Genomic DNA, 16,910 nt, shown 5'->3' with positions numbered 1-16,910 from the left:
AGACTGCTCTTTATTTCTATGGAAGTACTCTGGAATTCTACGTCTTCACATGAAAAACTTGATTTCTAGTTTTTAACCAATATACATAATTTTAAATATCTCACAACATACCTTCGAGCTCGCTTGCTTTTTCTTTCCTTTGCTGTATCTGAATCAACAATATCTGCCCTTAGGCAGTCCAAGGTTCCTGAGAACGAAAGGTACTCTCCAAAGTACATTCTGTAGCAGAGTGGCACTGCATCCTGAGACTGAATTCCTGTGTAACTCAGAAGAGGTTTGAAAACAACCTGCAAAACAAAACCCACCAATTTACTTCTTATTGTCTAGATTCCTATATTCTTGCTCCATCATCTGTTGATCTACAATATTTACAACTTGAGCAACACAATAGAGAACATTTTTTATTGACAGTGCTGTAAACTAGAAAGAAGGATAAAAAAAGGGGAGGCTTTATGGACTTTTTAAGCAAAATACTGACTACAGAGCAAGCTAGCACTGCATGCTCAGCAACAGGAGCAATGTTTGTGCATTTTTCCCTCAAATACTCTAGAGAACTAGATTAATCTCATAAATGCTCCAACATATTCTTTGAACTTATGAAGCAAAAGCTCTATTAACCACCATTCATGCAGTTCATTATGGAACATCTCAGAGGTTTCTTAAGCCTTTCATCTTGGCATAGGAATGTGTAAGTATGTACAAAACTATGATGTTTTCATTATTATAAAAATATTTTCTTTTTTTTAAGTAATAAGTATTTTTTCCCTGCTGACCTCCAAAATACACCACCAAACCACACCTACTTGTGCATCTGCTAGCTGGACAGCAGGAAAGCCCTGGTTACCCTCTTCTACACCTGCGATATCATCCTGACTGGTGCTGTGCTGGGAGTGTGTGCCATCCAGGGTGTTCTGGTCACTAGACAAAACCGTGTTGAAGTCTGAAGCAGAGGGTATAGTAGGAAGATTGGGTGCCACACCTGTAAAATAAATACTCATGGAACACTAACACCACAGCAAATTTTAACACCACCAATTCCATTAAATTCAGCAAGATTAATTATGAAGAAACACATTCTGTACACAGAGAGTCAGGTCTAGAACCTCCCAGAAGTGGCATGCAAGATAAAGAAACATTCTTGACATTGCTGAAACAGGTAACAGAGATAGTCAAACTCATATTTGGAGAGTACAAACATATTTCCCTCATTTTGACCTCCTTTCCAAACCTTTTGCACTGCTAGAGTATTTTGCTTCTACTTAAACTGAAATAGTTTATGGACTGAGCAGCTGACACCATCAACAAAAAGCAAGATTTACCCAGAGCTGTCAATATTTAATGCTTTTGGCTTTCAAGGTGCTTTTGGGTTTTATTAGTCCCAATGCAAGATCTACTAATTAGATCTCTATAGATTAGTCTCCTGCCAAACATGGTCTTCATGAAAATGACTACAGCCAACCATGTCCCTGCAATTGTGCTATTCACAAACAATCCGACCTGCAGCACAGGACAGAGCGATGCTGTATCAACTGCATCCTGAGCCTGGCCTAGACTCAACTACCGTGAGACAGAGCTGCTCTGCCAACATAAATTAATCCTGATTTTTCAGAACTCAAGCTTACAGCACATATCAGAGAGCCATGGCTACATGCCTCCACAGAGAAATGTTTTTGATAAATCCATGTCTGGGTTAAAATCACCAAAGCTTAATTTCAGGAACGTAGGCTTGCAAACAAACTGTTCCAGTTCCAGTAGAAAAAAATACAGCTTTTTCTGAAATCAATAAATAAATGGAAAACCATATTCTACTCTGTGATTCTTTCAGCAGAGAAACACATTCCAGTTTACAGAGCAGCCACATCAGTTAAACAGCATGTACAGCAAAAAGATGTTTTGTAGGATCAGACTATTTCATTTTAAAACTAAATTAAACCAACTTATTATTGCCTAAGATCCATATATTATGGTTGAAAGCCTATTAAGAAAAGAAACATTCAATCAAATTTAGTCTTAGTGAAAACAAAATTTAAGATACACACATTTAAAGATTATGAGTGATGACAGGCTTATAAAATAGTAAATATGCTGCACTAAGTAGTTGCATGCTTCTTTGATACACTTAAGATCTTTCCGTAGCAAGTTTTTCTCCATTTCCTTCCACCATCTCTGAATATGGTTACTCTCAAAATACATGTTAGTCTCAAAATAGAAGTGAGAAAGAGCAAGGCTTCCAATGTACAAAATCGTTATTACAAACCCAGCATACGCATATCGGATTAAAACCAACTAACAAAATCCAAGTAACTCTGCAAATGAGGGTGATCTTATGGCTTAGCTTTTGGCAGCTACCCATAGTTTGGGAAGCTATATTTACAGCTCCCAAATTTAAGAAAATGCTTTATTTTTGGAGGCAGGGTGAGAGAAATTAAAACAACAGCTTTGCTTAAATCACATTTGTTCATTTTCCGGTTTGCTGAAAAGTCCCACAAGCAGTATTTATGTCCGATGAACTTAAGCCACTTGCTTGATTACTTGGAGAAATAATGTGGTAAACACAGAACAGCCAGCCTAGAATCATCTCTTCAATTCAGCTGCAATTAGCAATACCTGTTGGAAGACTGTTGTGTCCAGATTTGGCAGCAGGACTTTCTTGGACCACACTTCCTCTGTTCCCCACAGCATTTGACATCCAGTTATAGAAACTCACAGAAGATGGCTCAGACAGCAGAGGATGTTCAGATAACATGTCTGTGGCCACAGTATTTCCTATACAGATAAATCAGAACCTTTAGCATTTGTATCAGACAGTTAAAGCCAGGAACACAGCATAATTTTACTGACACCATATATTTACTGCAAAAGTAAGCCTAGTCCTTGAGGTATATTCCGGTAAACTGAACGTCAAAGCAGTACTACAGGTGCTACCACAGACATCACACTATAGCACTAAAGGATGTTGCACTACAAGTGTTTTTGCATTTGTTTCTATCTACCATTTTTTAGAGGAAAAGAGTCATTAAGAAACCAAAGTACCTTTTCTTCTGAATAATATTTCATTCCCTGACAGCAAAGGAGAGAGATTTTAGAGAAAATGCAATAATCAAATGTATCCTTTTCATTAAACACAATGCAATCTGAACAATAATAAAGAATAAACATTTCAATGTGTGTATTTCACACTTCTACAGAACACATTGGTCAAAAAGACCATTACTAAAAATCTGAAAATTATTATACACAAACTAAGTTACTTTAACATTAGTCCACTACCACTTTGAGCTACTTACAAGGTCCAGAAAAAAATGACCAATACAGAGCGATCATTTCATTACCCTAACCATTGAAAAAGACTCACTTGAGTAATTACGTATTATACTCAAAAAGTAGTAAGGCTAAGTAAAAAGAATATATTTTATTTTCTTAGTTGTAATTTCTTTTCCTAACCTGATGTACTCACTGCTTGCTTCTAGGAAATGGAATGGTGCAGTGATGTATAGGAGCTGCTATTAAAAACTATGATTCTTATTTGGGGGGAGGAAGGGGAAATCTTAAACAGAAATAAGTCATAGTGAAAATACAGTACCTTTTCTAAACCACTGAAATAAAATCCATTCTCCCTTATCCTCCCTTAAGCTTATGACATTAAATCATACCTGCTCTCGTTAAAGAACTACTTTTAACTGCAGTTGTACTTCTTTGAGGAGTCCCTTCCAAAAGATTATGCAGGCTAGGGAAGCTCCCAGTAAGATAGCTGAGCAGACTCTCTTTTCGTGGACTTTCTTTGACTGCCATTCCAGAACGGCCAACATGCACTGGTGAATCTGTAGCTGTATCTCCACTGGTGTAACTTAAGGAATGATATGGATGGATACCCTTGTAGAGAAAAAGAAACAGTGTTGTGTGAACTGCAGAACAGAAGAGACATTTGATCTGAATATGAGAGCAGAACACAGCAACTACAAAATTCTCATTCCTGAAAACTTTTGGACAGGTTGTATGCCATACTGTGCTTAAATGTGCTATTGAATTCACAAGTATTAAAACAATTTTACATGTAAAAAACAATTTTAAAAGACAAACAACTTAAAAATGGAACTGCAGATGTGTAGAATTCACCTAAAGCGAGTTTGCAAAAGGAGCAGTGTACACCACTGAATATAAGCCTCATTAGAATTTGGCCTTTGAAGCCCCAAGCCCTTCCATCCCTAGTACAAAGGTAAGCGCAGCTTCTGGGAAGGTGAGAAATGGAAACTAGTGACTTCTGCTACCAAGAGGAAGGCTCCTGGCCTACCTAAAAGCTCAAAACAATGAAGTTCACTGCCCTCAAAACTGAAGAGAAGCCAGACATGGTTTCAAGCAAAGTACCCGGGCCACTTAACTCTGAACCATGCAAGTCTAGCAGAAGGGAGCAGTATGTGCTAGTAGCAGGCAACTGTCTGTGAGAGGGGACAAAATGTACCTGTAGATACTGGGGTCTGACCAGCTGGAAAACAGCTTTTGCAGAAAAGGACCCTGGGGTCCTCCTGGTGGTCACCAAGTTGAACACGAGGCAGCAGTGTGCCCTCACTGAGCCCTGCAGCCTGGGCTGCATTATCTTGCTGCAAGTTATTGGAGAGCTTTGCCCATCTTGGATTTTGTATGATAATTAAATCCTCATTTCTGCTTCCATAAGTAGATAGAAAGTCCTGAGAGTTAATGCACATTTTTAAATAATGCACATAAATATTGTTTTTAAGTGAGGCTCTGAAGTTAATTGGCAAGGAAAACAATTAACTAAGACCAGATGTAGAATACGGGCCACTTTTGTAAGGAGCATACCTTCCATGTGTCATAGTTACTTTTTAGACAAGTATTTATTCATCTGCAGCCTACAGAACTGCTTCTAAATAGGCCAGCTACAAACCACTTTCCCCTCATGCATGGTGCTAGGAAGTTACCTTTATTTTCAGAACAGAATCACTGTGAGTGTGAGTTTTGGATAATTTCCTCATGATCTCAGCACCAGTTACAGGTCCAGAAGAGCCACCAGCAGGTGGAGGGCGATTTGCTGTTCCTTCCAAGAGCATTGTGTGCTCACTGACAGTAGCTGGAACCAAGCAAACCATTGTCATATTTATTCATTTATATATATACAGAGATGGAGAATGAATACTATCTATTATTAGGCACATTTATTTACAGACATGCATGAAATTAAAATACTTCATTGGTTCTAACTGTTTCTGCTCAAAGAAGACATTTTAGAGGAGAAGGCAAAAATTTGCATCATACTGCATAATTACATAAAAGTTTTACACACAAACATCTTTGTTTTGCTCACTTTAAACTAATAACTGCTACCTGATTTTTAACTAAAACCAGATTCTCCTCCTTTTTTTAAATTATTTTTTCCTCAATATTATGTAATGGTTACTTGAGAAAAAAAAACAAAGGCTGGCATTGTTGGGATCAGCAGCACTGTTCTTAGATGCTACAAACACAAAATAAATGTACTCAAGACAGCAAAAGCTGCACAACAAAATCCTCATTCCAAACTAGCAAATTATTAAGCTGATGTATTTTTTGCAGTAACAAGACAAAGCATGTGAAAAAAGTCTCCTGTTTTGTTTTTCCCCAAACAAGTAATAATTATTATAACACTATAATTATAATTGGCAGCAGCAGCTTCAAAATTAAGCTGATTCTAAAAAAAAGAAGAAAATAATGTATTTCAAGATTAAAACTAATGAAGATGCAATGCTCTGCAAGGAGCTACTATGAATCTTACGGAGACAGAAGAACTCAGAAAATACCTGCATCAAATTCAAACTCTGCTCCATCAGCACTTGTGTCACTCTGAAGACCCCCTCCATTGTCTAACCCAAGTCCATCCTCATGTTCGTGGCAGGCATTTGTCTGCAGTTTGACTGGCTGAGTTGGTCGGTGCAAGCTGACTCCTTTAAAGGCTGGGGTCACCACAATGAACTTCATCCATTGCCTTGCTAAGGCAACTAGACCCTTCTTTAAGGTTACTAAGGCAGGAAGGCCATCACTCTTTAATTAAAAAGAAAAGCATATCACAGCATTTTGAAGTCAAGTGGGGGAAAAACAAGCTGAAATTCACTTAAATCTTTGTGTTCAAGAAGCTTATGACAGAAACATGCTGGCACCACACCACGTCCATTCAGATGTAAGAAGCCATAGTGTTAGCATAAAAATTACAGCTTCACTGAACACAGTAAATATATTCATCTATACAACATGAGGATCTAGCCGAAGGGGACAAAAACCCAATCGGAAACAGGTTTATTAAATATGAAACCTAAGGTACTTAGGTAACAATGAGGCTCTGAACCAGGGACTTGAATTCCCAACAGCACTAGAATACTGAAGAAACAGAACTGAAATTAGTGAGATGAAGGGGGTTTTTCCCCATTATTGGAAAGGAGTATTTCAAAAAAATATAAATTAGAGGCAGAGGATAGGGATTGTTTTGATGACATGACTGTGTGCTATAGAAAAAAACTGCTTCTTTTTTTGACCATGAATCAGTGCTATTTCTGCCACAAACTGTGCTATTTCTGCTCACTGGGCTCTCAGCAGAAGATGTTGAAAAAACATGGTTAAATCTGACAACCACAGAATTGATTATGGAAATTACACAAAATCAAAAGCAAACATTCCTCCCCAGGTCTCATCTGTTTGTTCAAACAATTATTTACAACTACAAAAGACATTTACATTCCAAAGCCACCAAGATTAATTCTCAAGCCGTAAGGTTTTTTAATTTCAGCTCTTTTCTTAAACTGTCTGCATTATTAAAGCTCTCTAAAAGACTTGAAAACTAGCTCTGAGGAGAGAATTTGGACTAAGCTAATCAGTGTATGCCCTTGCCTTAATAACTGAGATTTATTCCATTTTGTAACTACAGATGCAAATTTTAACTATTTTGCTCTTATCTTTAAGAAAAAATGGAATCTGATTAAAAGGCCATTTGTTGTTTCATGATTTCTCATATATTTACTAATAAAATAGCTTGATAAAAATGACACATACACACAGACCACAACAAAACCAGCAGATCTGAAAGAAAATGAAATGAGAGAAGCTTTATCTACTTCTCAATTTAAGTATATATAAGAAGTTAGGTTATATTTTCTTGTCTGTTAACCTTCCTTCAACTGTTACCTGATTTCATAGAGTCATAGAATGGTTTGGGTTCAAAAGGACCTCCGAAGGTCATCTAGTCCAACCTCCCCGTGTTCAGCAGGGACATCCTCCACTAGATCAGGTCGCTCAGAGCCTTGTTCAGCCTGAACTCGAGTATCTCCAGGGACTGGGCAACCTGTTCCAGTGTTCCCTCATGCTAAAGAACTTGTTCCTAACATCCAGTCTAAATCTGCTCTTCCCTATTTTCAAACCATTGTCCCTTGTCCTATCACCACAGGCCTTTGTAAGCAGTCCCTCTTGCAGGCCTCCTTCAGGTACTAGAAGGCCGCTATTAGGTCTCCCTGGAGCATTCTCTTCTCCAGGCTGAACAACCCCACCTCCCCCAGCCTTGTCCTAGTAGAAGAGGTGTTCTAGCCCCCTGATGAATTTCATAGCCTTCCTCTGGACCTATTCCATCAGGTCCTCGTCCTAATTTAAGACTCAAAAATTTGTACTCTTTTGGAACTAACACACCAAGTTATTTCTGGTTTTAAAGGGTAACTCACCATGGTGGCATCCTCAATAATGGAATAATTTGCTTGATGTAGGTAATGGTGCAATATATTACAGAGTAAACAAGAAGGATTTTCTTGCAAGAAACGAGCCAGTTTGGTAAGCCTGTTGTACTTGCTTCTCAGAGGAAAGTGCACGCTTTTGTTCTAAATAGAAAACAATTTTTCACATATGAACATATCTGCAAACATAACATGCACATGAACTACAAGATCTCATCTATGATACCCCAAATCCTAACGCTATTTAGAACTTCTGCAACAAAGATTTGTCACATGGGTACCAACCTTAAATAGTGTATGTGCAAAATCATACTTGATTCTTGTTTATTTCTATGAGGTAACAAAATAGAAGGCTGGATTCAAATCAGAGTTTGTAAAGTTACCTTCTGGACTAACAGACATGCACGCACAGCCAGAAGCTGGTGTTAACTAATTCAAGGAAACCCAGGTATTTTTCTAATTTCGTTAATGCTAGAAAAAGGATAAGAAATGAAACAGGAAGGGAGACAGCAGTAAGATGCAAAGGGTGATTTTTGAGTAGAGCAGAAAAGTAGCCTAACACTAACCTCATCATTTTACAATGTAAGACATGATCTCAACCACAGGTATCACCTCAAGGTCTTCCAACTAGAGGATGCCAAGCAAACGAACAGCAGCAAACTGCTGATCACACAAGAAAGCTATTTAGCAAATCACACCACCACCCAATTTGTCATAAAAGCTCTACCAATCTTAGCTTTCAACTAAAAGTTTGTCTATGATTTGTTTCTTGCCATGTTTATTCTCCCTTTGCCTAAGAAGCAAGTCCAATAGGATTCAACACACTGCGGAAGCACAGAAATTTGATTTTTCTCCCCAAAAGATACCCTGAATTCACCACATTCACTGTAATTCACCACACTTGTGTATTTCATAAAACATACCAGACACTACAGTCATATTTCTTAGTCTTCCCTTTCCAAAAGCAGAATCTCCAGTTATTTTAGCTGGAGATGCTCTCCTGTAAGAAGTGCAAGACTTCCTCACTATTAACAGGTTTGGGGTTTTTTGCACAGAAATTTCTATCGTGTACAAAAAAAAAACCCACAGGTAGTGAGTTCCTGTGACCAATTCTGGAAGTGAAGGCTCATAAGAGGTCCCATAAGTTTGTCAGTAGAAATATCCAGAATGCCAAACATATGGATATACATTTTACACTGCTCTGATCTCTTATGCCTATACAAAAGTCCTTTACCTCTAGAGCTTCTGTCATAATGCAACCCATAACAGCACAGATTCGCAGAGTTCCTTCAGTTTCTAGTTTATTCAATGACGATTTCACTTGATCAATGGGAACAAGCCAAGCACCAACTGCAGGTGTTGCAGTACTCAGGAGGTTCAGCTGCCTGTTGAGAAAAATCAAAAGAATGTGGTGTTCACATTCAGCAGCAGCAATTAGCAAGATCTTCTAATGTTATTAGGAATTACTTCAAACAGCTGGAATAGGACAAAACATTACAAACAGACTCAGTGCCCAGAAAATTAAAAGTGGAAAAAAGCACCTAAGGCATGTTTTGCTTTACTCACTCACATTCATGATTCCATCCACTCTTGCTACGCTATTCCCTCCTTTTCCCATTTGTATTCCCTGCTGAAATTACACAGCTTGAAATTCTCATCACTGACTAAATTCTACCTTCACTGTTACACAATGTGCCATGAAGACTTTTGCTGAAGGGCTGAGGCAAGAATATTAGGAAAACCATGAAAAATATTTTCTAAGCTCTATACTGAGATTAAACTCCTGAGAGATGGGAAAAACTTATCTTAGAAAGAATTATCTTGAACTTTATAGTGCAGTGTCTGGGTTAAGCATCAGGTTGAATAACAAAAGCACTGAGTGGTTGGTTCTCCCCTCTAACATGCCTCTTACTCAAAACACTTTCCCATCCCTTTCTCCTTCATACGTTTCAGTCTCAATGGAAACTTTTTGTTGTGCTTTTATCGTTGTTGTTGGTGTTATCCTTTGGCTGTTTTTTTGGGGTTGGTTTGCTGGTTGGCTGCTTTTACTCTTTCTTTTCTTCTTCTAATCATGTCTAACTAAATATTTTCTAGCAATGCCTCCATAAAAATTAAAACAATAAAAATCTGAAGCAAGAGTTACTGTGATAAATGTAGAATCCGGCATTTTCATTTCCAAAGAAACTTCAAAAACTACTGAGCTTCCACACAGGATCTACCAAATACAACTTAACAAAGCAGAAATATAATTTTTATGCTTTTAAATCGGGTAAAATTATACCTGGAAAACACATGGGCTGGAGAGCGCACATTGGTAGGGGCTGCAAAACTAAACCAAATCTCTTTGATTGTTAACTTCATGCTGCAAGAGTCAGGGGGAGGAGGCATCAAGGGTATATCTTTTTTTAGATCATCAGATTCAACTCCTTCATCCTTGAAAAAGGAAACAAAAGTGAAATTGTTTTCCCAAGTGATTACACAGAAAGGCACTAATGTACCTTACTGTGCACTGCTCTTCAATAATTTCATGTATTTAGGTAAAGAAAAATAAACTAATACCATGCACCAACATTGTGACTGTTAATCAATTTAGAAAGAGAACAACCCTCTCAAGACCAATCATTTCTACACAGTATGTACTTACCTGCTCATCTGAAACTGAATTCCCATTAATGTCTGAAGAGGGACTTATTCTGTCACAAGGAAGGTTATCATCAGACACATCAGTGTTATAACCACTACCCGTTGGAGAATCTGAAGAATTATTTGATGCGAGCAATCCACCTCTCTCTGTATCTCTTGATTTACCCATGACTCCAAACGTATTATACAACACTGCTCCAGATTGTCTGCCTCCTGGAAAAGCACACATACCAGGACTGGAAATATTTGTTGTGCATAAAGATCTCTAAGTTATGTTTCATAGAAAAAGTCTGCACTTAAGAGGAGTAATACATATGACTTGGGTTAAACAAGATGCAACATCACAACAATCCATCACTACCATTTTTAAACAACAGTTAAGCAGTTGTAGAGTTTCTCCAACAGTTTGCTCCAAGCAGGTGAGGAGTAGTCACACAAAGATTGTCTTTAAACATTATTCCCTGAAAAGAATAATTTGGATGACAGAAAACACATATATTGGTTGATCTTTTCCTTTCTGTCAGCTGTCCTGTACACAGACATTTAATGTGGCTGCAATTGCAAGGTGAGAATTTAAGTGATCAGTAAAACTGTCAATTTGTACCTTAATTTTAAGTTCAGAAACTGCTAAACCTAAAATTTATATGGAATTATTTCATACACTGTTATAAGTGTTGTTGATTAGTACAAGTTCCTTTATTGTATAATCTGCTAGGTGATACAACTTATGTGTCACAGATGCAGTATTTGGTGTTACCTTTGTTCAGTAATTTCTAGCCAAGTAACTGTTGAACCAGAAGACCTAACAACAGAATTATTAACATTTTCATAAAACTGATAGAGGTTTTATCTTATTTTAGTTTACCTTTTATAGTTAAGTTTTCAATTCCACACTCAAACATTATCCAACCCCACTTCTCTTGACTAGGACCGATTCGAGCTGTATCTGGAACAGCTTGCTGATCTGTTTCATCCACAAAAGCAAACTCATCCAACTCTTCTAAAGTAAAAAGAACTTTGGATTTCCCAAAAGGAATAGCTGTTATTGCACAAGTTCCAATATCTGTGAAAATCAAACATATTTATCACTTTGTTACAAAACAGGAAAACTTTACATCTTCACCCTTTGAAATCATCTGTTTTGGAAGTGCTGCCCCTTTAGTTTTCCTCAAAGTGGGGGGAGAGGAGCAGGGGGAAAGAAAGAAAAAAATTAAAATTAAAGCATAAGCAATAAAAGAAAAGCAACATAGAAAAAGGTAAAGAACCCTCCTTCTGGTATGTTAATAGGGCAGGGTAATTTTTACATTTGGACACAACAAGAAACACAAAGTTACAAGTTTTGAGACATTCCAATTTTAACACAGCTGCAGCCTTCATCTTTTCATAGAGCTGTGGTTCCAAAGACGTGTAGAAACAAGCTTTCCAGATATTTAACTAGAAATGGCACTTGGCCTGAAAGTACTTTACCAAAAAACCCCAACCATCCCTAATAAATACCTAGAGTTTAACAGCAACAAACCATAGTGATACTGTGACAGGTGACATGACAGCAACATTGATGGTGCTCTTAGATAATGTTTAACTAGGCACACATTTGGTATTTCCTACAGCATACTTGAGGGATACTTAGAAATAAAATTCTAATTCAAAGACTGCTTCTTTGGTTACAGAATGTCTGTGTCAGGAGGATGTAAAGCAGTAAGTCTCACTGATTACTAAGAAAATACAGACTGAAGTAGTTTTTAATTCAGTATAATCTCTGTTGCCCCAGATCCAGGAGGGTACTATGCCACTTTGATTTCTTTGATGTTAGGATGTAGCTTAATTATAAATCCTTTCTTGTACTGACATTTCTGAATGAATGTTTTAAATAATTTTATGCCTACTGCCCATTAACTCACACATAGAGTTAAATGTCAAAAATCTGAAGGAAAGAACTATACCGAGTCAATTTATATCCCTTCCAGTTCTCACTTTCTGCCCCTGACTTAGAACTGCAATCACTTTTGAAGTGTATATGAAATGAGAGGATCCCTAGAAAGACACTTCTCAAAACATTTAAGGAGATGATGAGTTTTCTTGGTTAGAATTCAAAAATTATGTGGCACCCTCAAACGACTGCAGCATACCTAACACAGGATACTATTGCTCAGATTCTACTCATAAGTTAATCATTTTCATATTCTCTTATTGCTTTTCTTTTCTTCCAATTTAATTTGCTCACTCATCTTTGCACAGTGGTGTTTTGGGGTTGTGGGTTTTTTTTGTTATGTTTTGTTTGTAGTTTTTAATCATATTGCTTCATGGAAGACATCCTCATGTCCTAAATATTTCTATTCTTCATCAAACAGAGTAAGACACAGCACAAAACTGGTACAAATGCTATCAAAATTGGATCAGTATAGCAGAATTTGCCTTTACTTTAGCCTATCTTTTCCAGATTAGCTTTTCCAGGACCAGGAGTTATACCAGCTGAACTTAATTCATAGTGTCTTGAAGGAATTTCCTTAACACAAGCAAGAAGAAAATCAGGTAGATCTCATTTTGGCATTTATGGTTGCTATAGTTAAAAATCTACAGCTTATCATGTTAAGATTGACAGTCTAAGAGGCACATTATAGTTATACTTGTCTTGAAATTGCTAGAAAGTAGTAAGAAAAGCAGCAAAATTTATTCCATGCACCAGGTGGGGAAAAAACATAGCTAAAAAATATCAACTGGGAGGCAGAGAGCCCAGGCTTGAAATTCACCACTGCATGTTAATATTTACAATGCAAACCATCTGCCACACAAACTGCTTAGAATTCATCTCCGTAGTTCACACTCTGCCTACATTTAAACCTAGCACTTTAGTGGAATAACAGAAAATAATTCAGAGTAACTAGCCTAAACTTCTGTTTAGAAAGTCTCCTAAATCCCCAGGTTCAAGGTTCTTTTCATCTATGTTGATATAAAAGAACACAACCAAACTACAAAAATTAAGGCCAACTACAACAGCTTGGCTCCATGAAAACTGACATTCAATGATTTCAAAAAAGGCTTACCTGTTGTATCAAGGCCTCTAAGCTGTCCATGAACTCGATGAATGTTCAGCTTTGCAGCAATTTCTTTTCCTTTTTCAGCTCCAGCATTGGATCTCAGTGAGCCAGAAGACTGGGGCTGCATTTTACTGGTTTGGATGTAACGATCAAATGTGACAGAATTCCTCCCAGTTTCTGTATTGTTTGAAGTCTCCTCAACTATACCCCTTTGAATAGAAGGAAGAAAAAACAATTAAGCAAGGTAGACATTGTACATTTGATTCTACTTGTTTAAAAATTTAAGTGACATTAGCACAGCAGAGTTGGAAAGAATTCTTAAGACAGAAGATTCATACCTTGATAAAAACTACTGAACAAAATCATTCTATCCTGCATGGCATATAAGCAAGAAAGAGCTAAAACTAAAGGTCCAGAATTATTCTAGATGAGTCCCTCTACTTCCTAAAGAAACTGCAACTCTGCTTAGATATTACATGTTAATGGATAAAACATGCAAGACATATTCTATTGCTTATTTCAGTCAGGACAATGTTTTCAAATACTCTTCAGAACTGCAGCAAACTTTTGATTAACTTAACAAGTACACAAAAGTGACATGCATTATTCTTACCTATTCATACGAACTTGTGTGGCAATTCTATCGAAACACAAAGCTACTAATGAAACGTGAGTCACGGTCTTGCCAGAAGAAACTCCTGGGGATTCATCAACAGATGCTTGTAGTAAACAGAGGTTCACCTATTTGGAAAATTCCAACCCCAAAAAAGAGTAAAGAAATTTAGAAAAACATATTACATTCAGTATACATAGAATGGTGTGGGTTGGAAGTCCAATTGCCCTGCAGGGAGCAGGAACATCCTCCACTAGATCAGGTTGCTCAGAGCCTTGTCAAGCCTGACCTTCAATATTGCCAGGGATGGGGCCTCAAACATCTCCCTGAGCAATCTCTTCCAGTATTCCACCACCCTCACAGTAAAGAACTTGTTCCTAACATCAAATTTAAATCTACTCTTCTCTAATTTCAAACATCACTAACTTCTGCCTTATACCTCTCAGTAAAAGGAAAAAACCCAAAAGATAGAGCCATCTAATATAGATAATTGGAAGACAACTCAAAGACATAGCAGTCAGTTAGGACTACAGGGGTTGTTATTTAAGTTGCACACCTACCATAATAAAACTGAGCAACTCCAAAACAGCCTATCTTGTTCAAAACATTACTTCTCTAGCACACATACAATGCTTCATTTAATCTTTTGCAGAACTAATTAGGATGCAAAATAAGGGTGATTTGTGAGTCTTCTAACGTCTACTAATAAACTAAAGAAAAAGTTGTTACCTTTGGTACTGTAACGTTAGCCTGAAGACCTTTAATTGTCACATTATCTTGCTTAAGTGAGAGATTGGTCTGTGCTGGTCCCTGGTTTGTTGTTCCTGTAGTGGTAGTGTCTATTTTTGTTCCTCTAATATCCTGCTTTGAAGACAACTTCAAAAGGGGAAAAAATAAATTTATTGGGACTGAAACTCGGAGCAGCTAAGCTAAAGAACAACAGGACAGTTTATTAGTATGGAAGCAGCAAGAGAGCCTGACTTCACTTAAAGCACAGAACCAGGATTTCTAGAACAAGAACTGAAGCACAGATAGATACAGATCCATAAGAGTAGCAGTGACATTCTGCAATAAACTTTCCAATTACCAGATTTCAGTTGCAAGTTTCAGTTCTGCATATATATGTGATCTACAACAACTTATTATGAATTAAATTATTAGTGTCCATTTCAATGTGAAGTCTAAGAAATTATATACATATGACCATTAACTTGGACAGAAAGAACTCCTAATTCAGAAGAAGTAATATAGAATTCTTTTCAACCTAAATGATTTTTTAAGGTATCAAGTGAGCTGCAGAAACTCCCAACCCCACATGCACTGTTACAGCTCAGTTTGAACTTTACAGAGACTATCTCTGTAAATATTGTAAAATAATAAATGATGTATCAGTGATACGAAGATAGCACACAAGAATAGCAGTTATAGTTTCTAAGAACAGAATGTATCATCTCCTGCAAATCACCGACTAGACTATATTCATAAGAAAAATGTAATTCTGTAATAGAGATTCCTGGCCACCAAAAGACTGTATATAACAGCTGAGTCTAAAAACACACATACATTAGGCAGAAGACAGAAATAAACACATATCCCAAACTGACATAGCATTTAGCTACTATATCTCTAAACACTGAATTCAGTTACAACTTTTCCCTACGTAAAATATAGAAAACTATGTTTTTTCAAAATTTTGTGCATTTTTCTTGTTCCCTTTTTTTCTTACATTTTCTGAGAAGCTTGTTTTGCTGTTCTGCACAGCATCTTGAAGAACTTTGCAGTGCAGGTCATCAACAATGGCTGCTGGGTGTCGTGAGCTAGCGCAATGCACCATTGCTTCTATATACCTATGAGAGGAAACAAGCCCAGACACACCACTGAAACTTCCCATTCCACATGACACACCATCAATAATATTTAGTTAACACTGCAGAGGAAAAAAAAAATAAGCACTGACAGACATAAAAGGCACTTCCCACACCAGCATAACATTCTTTACCTTCTTCATGGGAAATGCAGAATTAGATTCTCTGTGTACAAGGCCCTGCTGTTCCATCATTCATGTTATTCAACCTTTTTACCTGAGTCTTTGCTGAACACAACAGCTTTAATTTTAGACAGTTTTTAGCTTAATGAATTAATGCTGCAGTAGGAAAAGTAAAATTAATTACCTATCCAGTGCCTCTGCTACAAGAGGAGTCAGAACTACATCTACAGTTCCTTTTACTTCTACTATTGCTGTTGTTCGTGTCTGGAAGACTGGGTGATCCAACGTCCATTCCTCTGTTATTGTTTCATCATCTGTATTTTCTGCAGATTTCTTCTCCAAAGGAGTGTAAGGTGTACTGAATAAGTCAAATACACATTAATAAGCTAGGTTTGTAAAAGAGATACAGAAGTGTCCTGGTACAATTTTAATTCTTCATAAAATGCATACAAAGAAGGTTTGTTCTACCACATGGTTTGGAAAGCAGAGAGATAACATTCCAGGGCAAGGCCCTTCCACAGATTCAAATTCAGCTTTTAGCAATGCAATGGACACTCGTAATAGCACCTCCCAAATAAATTTAAATTGCAATTCATAATCTTGAAAACATAAGAAGTGAAATAATTTTATGTCTTCATGATGTTCTTTTTGACCAAACCCAAACTTTTTATAATAGATCACTGTGTTCTAAAATTGGTCAGAAACTGCTGCAATGCATCAAATTTTGGAAGAGCTAGCAACAGGCAAAAGAATATAAGAAGAAGCAAATCTTATTCTTAAAAAATACATTAACAATGTTATGCAGTATTCAACTTACTTCGATGTTGATCCTGACAGCTGCATGCCTCTGTCCAGTAATGAATTAGCTGTGAGACCCTGTTTAACAATCTAAGATAGAAGTGCAAAGAGATTCATTATATTCCTTC

The 16,910-nt window shown here is 37.1% G+C and overlaps 1 protein-coding gene across 2 annotated transcripts in view; it reads right to left on the bottom strand.

Annotated features, from left to right (window-relative positions):
- BLTP1 (bridge-like lipid transfer protein family member 1) overlaps nt 1-16,910 on the bottom strand; it is a 96,128-nt gene that overhangs the window by 40,261 nt on the left and 38,957 nt on the right. For both annotated transcript variants that reach the window (XM_054392347.1, XM_054392348.1), the window contains exons 28-44: nt 16,802-16,872; nt 16,169-16,342; nt 15,724-15,844; nt 14,727-14,873; nt 13,998-14,125; nt 13,391-13,593; nt 11,212-11,409; nt 10,348-10,559; nt 9,985-10,136; nt 8,938-9,088; nt 7,695-7,847; nt 5,793-6,033; nt 4,938-5,086; nt 3,654-3,873; nt 2,608-2,766; nt 804-979; nt 112-287 (exon numbers count right to left, since the gene is read on the bottom strand). In XM_054392347.1, the coding sequence (XP_054248322.1) occupies nt 112-287; nt 804-979; nt 2,608-2,766; nt 3,654-3,873; nt 4,938-5,086; nt 5,793-6,033; nt 7,695-7,847; nt 8,938-9,088; nt 9,985-10,136; nt 10,348-10,559; nt 11,212-11,409; nt 13,391-13,593; nt 13,998-14,125; nt 14,727-14,873; nt 15,724-15,844; nt 16,169-16,342; nt 16,802-16,872 (2,831 nt within the window). The remainder of the gene's footprint in view (nt 1-111; nt 288-803; nt 980-2,607; nt 2,767-3,653; nt 3,874-4,937; nt 5,087-5,792; nt 6,034-7,694; nt 7,848-8,937; nt 9,089-9,984; nt 10,137-10,347; nt 10,560-11,211; nt 11,410-13,390; nt 13,594-13,997; nt 14,126-14,726; nt 14,874-15,723; nt 15,845-16,168; nt 16,343-16,801; nt 16,873-16,910) is intronic.

This window comes from Indicator indicator, chromosome 25 (genome assembly GCF_027791375.1).
Source record: "Indicator indicator isolate 239-I01 chromosome 25, UM_Iind_1.1, whole genome shotgun sequence".
NCBI lineage: Eukaryota > Metazoa > Chordata > Aves > Piciformes > Indicatoridae > Indicator > Indicator indicator.
This window is presented reverse-complemented; position numbering and strand designations above follow the sequence as displayed.